Source organism: Pterocles gutturalis, unplaced genomic scaffold (genome assembly GCF_000699245.1).
Source record: "Pterocles gutturalis isolate BGI_N339 unplaced genomic scaffold, ASM69924v1 scaffold9350, whole genome shotgun sequence".
Classification (NCBI taxonomy): domain Eukaryota; kingdom Metazoa; phylum Chordata; class Aves; order Pterocliformes; family Pteroclidae; genus Pterocles; species Pterocles gutturalis.
Window position 1 is genome coordinate 21918 of NW_010138277.1, and position 7861 is coordinate 29778.

A 7861-nucleotide genomic window follows, 5' to 3' on the forward strand; every position below is an offset into this window, starting at 1 on the left:
GTCGTGCAGGTCTAGAACCTGGAAGAGCAGATGATTTCATCACACAAGGTTGGGAAAAGAAGTCACGGTGCAAGAATGAAAGGTCAGGAATTATCCAGCAAGGAAAATTATTTCCCTTCCAATGGGGCTTTGAAAAGTGCCTGAAGTTTTCAAGGAGACACAGGCACTTAATTCTTGTAGGTTTTTTGAAAACTCAATTGATAAACAAACAACAGACTAGGGAGAGCAGTGACACCAAGGGAGCTGTTCCATGAAACTGGATGAGCCAACTGGATAAACCATCTCCATGGAGCCAGCCTGGCAGAACGAGACATTTTGTGCAGGATCAGTGAGCTGACCTGCTCCAGCACCAGCACAGGGGAGGGCAGGACTATGCCTGGAGAAGAAGCAAGCTGCTGGAGAGGAAGCTGCCTCTTGTGGAAGCCCAGCAGGACAGCCGTGGAGCTGAACGCCCTCAATATTATGTGACAGGTACAGCGATACAGCCCCATCGCACACCGTCACCCAGCACCAGTTTCATTCACAAATGACCCACCAGCGCAGAAGAGAGATGGATCTAACTCATAACACGCCCAGCCCTGACCAACCACCACGGTGAGAGGCTGTTGGGGGAAGTGTGGGATTATGAAGAGGATAAAGGAGTCCTGGGACTGGTCATGATTTCATACAAACTGCTCAGAGACCGCTATTTAGATGAGATATTAGGAGGAAGTTTTTTCCTGTGCAGGGGGGTGAGGCAGTGGCCGAGGTTGCCCAGAGAAGCTGTGGATGCCCCATCCCTGGAGGGGTTCAAGGCCAGGCTGGATGAGGCTTTGGGCAACCTGGGCTAGTGGGAGGTGTCCCTGCCCATGGCAGGGGGTGGCACTGGATGGGCTTTAAGGTCCCTTCCCACCCAAACCATCCTGTGATTTTAGGATTCTATGATCTGCCTGCGTGGGAGGTAAGCCTAGGAAAGGCAGGTTTCACATCTTGTTACTGATTCTTGGTGAAGACAGTCAGACAGAAGGGATTTATTTGGGCTGGTGTGTTTTAACGCAGCTAGAATGCAAGGAAAACAGGCTGCAGATTCACAGAATCACAATTACCTTCACAGTTTTGAGACTCAGGAGGCTGCAGGACTTTGGAACTAAAGATGTCAGATTATTTGTATGAATAATCAGCACCTGAGGAGGAAAAATTCTATGAAACATGAACACGAGAGACTAGACTAGACTGCTGTCTAGAACACGCACATTTGTTGAAATTTAATTGCAGAGGCTGTGTAAGAGCTCAAAATCTTATTCAGTGTATAAAATCTTAAAAGAATAAATGGCTTTTCATAGAACGTCAAACACTTAACATGAGATCTAAACAAAAGCCTTGTTCCTTACACGAGAACTATCATTACACCAGCTAAGAGAGAAACAACCACCTCATCTTTCATGCAGAAGTTAGCTCTAAAGCACACAGAGAGGATTAGTTGCTCTCTATGTAGTATTGTACGAGTGGCCAAATTCATTACAAGCAAAGTTCTTCTGAAACAACACAAACAACCCCAGAGACATTTCAAACCCAACAATAATATTCGAGCATAATGACAGTATTAGCCAGTAATTGCTGATTGCAACATTACCTTTTTTTGCAAGACTTTACAAGTTGCAAAGGCCCCGTAAGGAACCTAAAAACAATTTAAAAATAGTCATGTCAGACTTCTCAAGATACTCTTTGTAAGCACTTCTACTGTATCCACCTGTAAAGTGTCAATAGTGAACTTTCATTAAAACACAATGATACTTCAAATTCCTGGCCCCTGGTTCTGGCCCAGGATGCCAGAATTTCCCAGTTAGCATCCAGTTAAACAGCTTGCGATGGCTCTCCACCATTGGAGAGTGTCATGTACAGAGCAGGCTGAGGTTTAGGCAGAAGTTCAAGTCTTCTGTGATTTAATATTCAATGTGCAGACAACTCAAGGGTTCAGGCACATTTTCAGTTAGTCATTACACAAATGTATTTTATGGTTTTGCAACCTCGGCAAACACGCTGGAGGGGCTAAATGAGAAAGGTGAGCAACAGGCAGGACAGAGTGTCCTCTTCCGTGCTAGGCTCTGCAGGAGACGGGCAGGCAGAAAAGGGAATTCCAGCAAATTCAGCCCATGCCAGCCCAGGCTGAGCACCATGACCTGGAGCTGGCATCAGCCAAACCCTTGTCCAGAGTTAATTTTAAGACCAAACTGATGGCTTGCTTTATTTCTTGAAACAACAAAGGCTAAAAAGAAACAGCAAGAGAGAGTTTGATGGTACCAATGCAAAAGGAGCCACTGGGGATCCAAGACCAGCCGTGGTCAGAGCATCCTCTGTCTGCCACCCTTCCACCCAGACTGCCTTGCAGACTGGCCCCCGCAGCTCACAAACTTACACACAAGATGCTGTTGGCTTCTGAGCTTGGAACCAGACATCCCAAAGTCTCAGCAAAGCCATTTCCTACTGCCCAGCAGACAGCCAGCCTCTCCAGCATGGTCCCAAACCTCTCCCCAAAGAGCAGGGCAGTATCTATTAGCAAAGGCATCCTCTGACAAAAGGTTACACAGGTACCAACATTTTTTTGAAACACAAGACAATGAATAAAAACTGCAAGTGAAATAGAAACAGGCTTCTGCTTAACAGGATTGCCTGGCTGCCAGAATGAAAAGCTGTGTCTGCTGTGACAGCCTGGCGATCGTCACTAACTGCTCACATGCCAGCAGACTGCCTGTTTCTAATTTAGCTGGCTGTTGTAAAAGAAGCCGAGCTGGAAGTGGGATTTCCATCCTTAACCAGCAGCCTGGAACAAGGGATTTTCACTTATACAGAAAAATAAGCACGAGTGGCAGACTTTGTAGCTCTATGATTAGAAACAGTCAGCCTTTGGCAAACAAATTCCCTTATGACCAGCAAAATCAGGCCACAAGGTCCCAAAGTAGTGTCCAACGAAGGTACTGGTGGAGGTTCTGAGACCACTCTGCCCTTCCCACCTTATCAAATGAAAAAGGATTCCCAGGACAGAAATGTTGTGGAAGCATCAGTTTGGACAAGCAATCTCCCACAAAAAACCGGGAAGAAGCCCTCATTTGAGAGCCAGGGCCCAGCAGAGGAAGCAGCAGCCCAGTGACAAGGGCACTTCTGTCCCGAGGCTCACAGATGTGATAATAAATCTGCCAGTTGGTAACAAGCAGCAGACAGAGGAATCAGACCTGTGAGCTAACACTGAAAGCTGCAGGGAACCTACCTCTGAGAGTTCACATTTGGATATGTCAAGAATGTCATCAGCACCAGCTTCTTTTGCCTGCAGAGAGAAAATACACACCCAGAGGATTACACCATACAGAACACACAGCCTCTTGCTGCACGTTGACTAAACTACTCAGCCAGCCTCTCCCTAGAAAATGCTGACCCTGATGGCATGACAGCAACCTGCTGAGGGTCTGCCCCAGAGGGTCCTGGCCAAACCCTAGCCCAGGAAAACAAACCAGCATCTAACGAGTTAATCCTCTGAATGACAGGAAGAAACAAAATAATAATGAGAAGCCAAAGAGTGGCACAAGGAAAGCCAGGTGTGATGGGAACGTGGATGTCACAGGTTCCTTGGCAGCAAAAGAAAACTGAGAGATCTGTAAGAGCAAAGGGGTATGGAGGAGAAAGGAGGGACGGGGTCCAGGGGCATGGAGGAGAAAGGAGGGACAGGGTCCAGGTGCAGGCTGGCAGGTGGGGTGGAGGACGGTATGTGGAACCACAGCAGCAGAGAGGGATGGAAGTGGCATGAAGGGGACCTGCAGCTGGGAGGGCAAAGGGGGCAGGGAGAGCGGGAATTCTCTGATGTACATTAGGAAGACAAGCTGCTGTCTCCTGGTGAGACCAGTAACATGATTACTGGTAACGCAGGGGACGTACCAATTCACCTGGCACCCAGGACTGGACACAGAGAACAGAAAAGGCCTTGGCATGGCTTACCAGGCACATTTGGTATTCAAGGCGCTTCCGAGCATCATCACTGGGTTTCTTCTTCCGGAAGAAGAGTGGCATCTTGATTTTTTACTATAGCTCCGTCTCAGTGGCACATCAGCACAAACAAAGGCAGAGGGCTCCTGGAGTACATATCTGCTGGGCAGCCTGGGCTACAGAACTGTGCTCTAATATATGGGGGGAAAAAAAGGAAAAAAAAGAAATCACTGTCTCAGCAATGGTCTTTGTTTAAGCCTTTCTCTGGCTCAAACAGGCAGAGCCCAGAACACCTCCAAGCTGGAAAAGCACTGATGTGTCTCTGAGACATGTCGATGGGCTTGGTCATCCCTCTGCAAGATAAACGAAGCTGAGCTGGAACACGTACAGAGAAAGGCTACTGAGTGACCAGGAAAACACAGGGTCCACTCTAGGACAGGAACTAAAAACCTGTAACTGTATCACAAGGTCAAGCACCAGTGACAAAACCCAAACTATTTCAATTCAAAGTAAATTCTGGCACAATAAGAAGCAAATGTAAGATGTTCTAAAATAAAGCCAGGCTAGAAATATGAAAAACTCCTAATCCTGAGAGCAACACAACTGCCTTCCCCTTCCAGGGCAGGTGAGAATAACCAAGACCCCCAAGCAGGTCACAATCCAGGAACCATCTGAAAGGGACCTGATGACTCCCGAGGACAGCAGAGCCTCCTCTGGCACCTCACACAGCCTGTCCCAACCGCTTCCCAGGAAACCACGGGGACCCCAGACACCGGAACCGGGATACCCAAGCTAAACTTTGCTTCTCAGCGCTACCATAGCAGGACAGGAGCTCGGAGCACAGGGGAGGGGCTGTCTCAAGCTAACAGAACGCTCGATTCATTTGCTTTCCAGGCAAATGAGCCGCACAGGAATACTTTCCCCATTTTAGTCATGTGGTGGGACGGAAAGATTCTGCTTAAACACCCAGTCACTTGAAGTCCTATTTTTAATAGCCTTATAAAGCCAAATCTATTTCCAATAGTCTGGTAACTGCTTGCAGAGTCAAAAGAACCCTAATTTCAGAAAAACTCTGACTACAACCCAGAGCCGATAGTTGGTGCCCCAGCCACGTGCTGGGGTGAGCTGTCTGCCCTCCCGCACACGCAGGAGCTTCTGCCAGGCTGTGTGTGTCCAGGTCACATCGCCATTCCCCATCCCGGGCTTACGGGGCAGACAGACCTTCCCCAAAGCCGTTGTTCTGGGTCACTACGGAACTGAGAGCTGGAGGGTGTTTTCCTGTTCATTCAACAAGTCTGTAGACAAAGACACCAGCTGATGCCAGTGTAAAGGGAAGAGGAGTTGAATCAGAGAAAGGAAAGCGAGGTTCGCAGAAAGAGTACTGGGAAGCGTGGATCGCAGCGAGATTCCTGGTGAAATCAGGACTGGAGGTGGGTGAAGGGGTGACAGAAACCAGAGTCAGTCCTGGAAGAGGACTGAACCAGCAGGGGAGAAAAAGGGAAGTGGGAAGGGCAGAAAGCTGAGGCAGGACAAGAAATGGGGAGACCAGCATCTAATTAGATGGGTTCTAGTTGGGGTGCTGGGAAAACAGGGCCAGGGACCAATATCAAGGATCAAAACCAAGGAGGAAAAGGGGTTAGTCTGAGGCTGCATGAGAGCAGGGGGCAAAAGAGGCGGAGCTGGGGCTGCTGGTGAGCAAGGGCTCGCCAAGGAGCTGATGCAGGCGGGACTGAACCTGGCTTGGGGATAAGACTGGGGTAAGGGAGAGAAGAGTGGAACTGCAACAGGGAGACTCGAACTGTCTGGGCAAGAAGCGTTGGGGTACATGAGGAACCGAAGGAGCCGTGATCAGCACTGCACAGCAGAGAGGGTGGGCCCTGGCTGGAGCAAGAGCTGCTGAAAGGACATATCGAGCTAGACACTGTGAAACCTGCACAGGAGTTCACTTTGCAATGACTTTGTTAAGCATTGTTTTAATAAGCAATTTTAAAAACAATACAAAAGAGTCAATGCTTCACCAGTTCACCAGGAAATGGCACAACTGTACAACGCAGTTAATCCAGAGCTCAGTGAAGCGCCTGTGTTGTATATAAAAAAGATGGTTCTCTGCCAGCTCCGTATCTACAAATTGGTCCCAAACTATATTGAGAAACACATAGCCACAGGATACAGTCAGAGCTGTTCCGCACGCATGGAGATCCCTGACAAAAACTAAACAGGGTTTAATGTAAATAAATCCTTAGTGTAGAAGCAAAATATAAATTCAACCTAAATGCATCCAAGGAACTACCCTAATTTCACTCCAGAAACAAGGAGGCAAAGATATCCATCCCATTTCGCTGTCTGTCACACCACTCTGCTGATCAAACTCATTCCGTGCATTAGAATCAAACCCCAACAGTTTCATGGCTCCTTCCCTTCCATCCCCCTTTGCTGTCTTTTTAACAAGTTCAGACTACTGAAACGCCCCTCAGGCTCACCTCCCCCCAGGAGGCAAGGCAAGAACAAAAATTCAGAAGACTGAGCAAGAAAGGAAGTTCATTGTCAGGAGCTACTGTTTGGAAACGCAGGAAAGCAATCAGGAGCCATAAGCAAGGGTCAGACATCACGGACAGAAATGAAAGAAGGAAATTTAAAGATGAGAAACCAGGACAAGGGTGCCTGCGGCAAGGTACAGGTAACTTTCAGCTCTTTGCATTCCCTTGCCATGCCTTACCTTTCTCTGTTACAGCTAGATAGCTTTTACTAGTCACATGGAAAATAGAAAACCATTAATATTCACCAAAGAAAATACATAAAGACACAAAGCCTGAAGGACAGACAGTTGAACAGGGATAGAATCATACCAGGGGTCAAAAGATGAAGGATCAGAGACTCGTTAAATGGACTGAACAGCTTTTAAATGTCAAAACTTGCCTTAGTGAAAAGACAGGTCAAATCTGCAACAGCAAAGCTGTTCCTCTCTCTGTGCCATTGGCTTTGTGCGCTCTGCAGACTATCACCAATTGGAAGTGAGACTAGCACCCAGCAGTCAACAATGAGAAGAGCCTTTGGCATGGATCCATATCTTATATAATTTTATTCATTAAGTTATTGAAAGAACTATGTGCCAGTGCCTGGGGCAGCACCCACCCTGCAGTAAGAGAGCATCCATGAACCGCAAATCCCGCGTCCCTGCGGATCTCAATGGCTGCTCTCTGCACGTACCTAATTTTACAAACCCCCAATTTTACAAACAAATATAATCAAAGCAAAACAGCAACATGACTACACAAAAAGACTCAAAGCCCAAATTTTAAAACATTCTGGGCATCATAAATATGGCACGGCACTGTAACAGACAAGATGGGAAGCTGGAAAGAAGGGAGATTTTATTTTCTCTGGGAAAACACGCTCAGGAGCAGAGCAATGCAGCAGTGAGCCAGAGTCTGGATCTGAGCAGGGCTGCTGCGGGGATGCTGCCTAGTCACAAGGGACAGCTCTCACCAGACATCTCCCTGGCAGCAGGTCTTGCTCACTGAGAGGAAAGGAAGGTTTTCAAGCGACTAGCAGTGGTAGCAGCAAGCTCTGCAGCCCAGAACACACTGGAACAAGATTCAGGAAGAAGGCAGAAGGTGAACTGCAGCTTTGGAACGGCCTCTCCCACAGCACATCTGCTCTGTGTGCTGGAGAGCTGCTGCGACAGTCATACCCCCCCCTGTACCACCCAGGCTCTGCTCCCTCCTGCCAGGGAGCTCCCCGGCACGCCTGAAACAACTCTCCTCCTCCTCACCAGCTCCAGCTCTGCCTCTCTCCCTGATTGTCACTACGCTCTTCTTCTTCCTCTTCTCTTTAGGGACCCCCTGCAGTGTCCCCCCCCCAGGTTTCACAGCTGCCAAAGGCTATCCTCCTTCTCGCTCCTCTTCTT

The 7861-nt window shown here is 48.1% G+C and overlaps 1 protein-coding gene across 1 annotated transcript in view; it reads right to left on the reverse strand.

The window, feature by feature from the left end:
• The window catches only part of LRSAM1 (leucine rich repeat and sterile alpha motif containing 1), a 22921-nt gene extending 18883 nt beyond the window's left edge, over positions 1-4038 (reverse strand). Inside the window, 5 exon segments of the mRNA XM_010082935.1 lie at positions 3-18; positions 1086-1163; positions 1613-1657; positions 3245-3301; positions 3967-4038. Coding sequence (XP_010081237.1) covers positions 3-18; positions 1086-1163; positions 1613-1657; positions 3245-3301; positions 3967-4038 — 268 coding nt within the window.
• Between the last annotated feature and the right edge of the window lie 3823 nt (positions 4039-7861).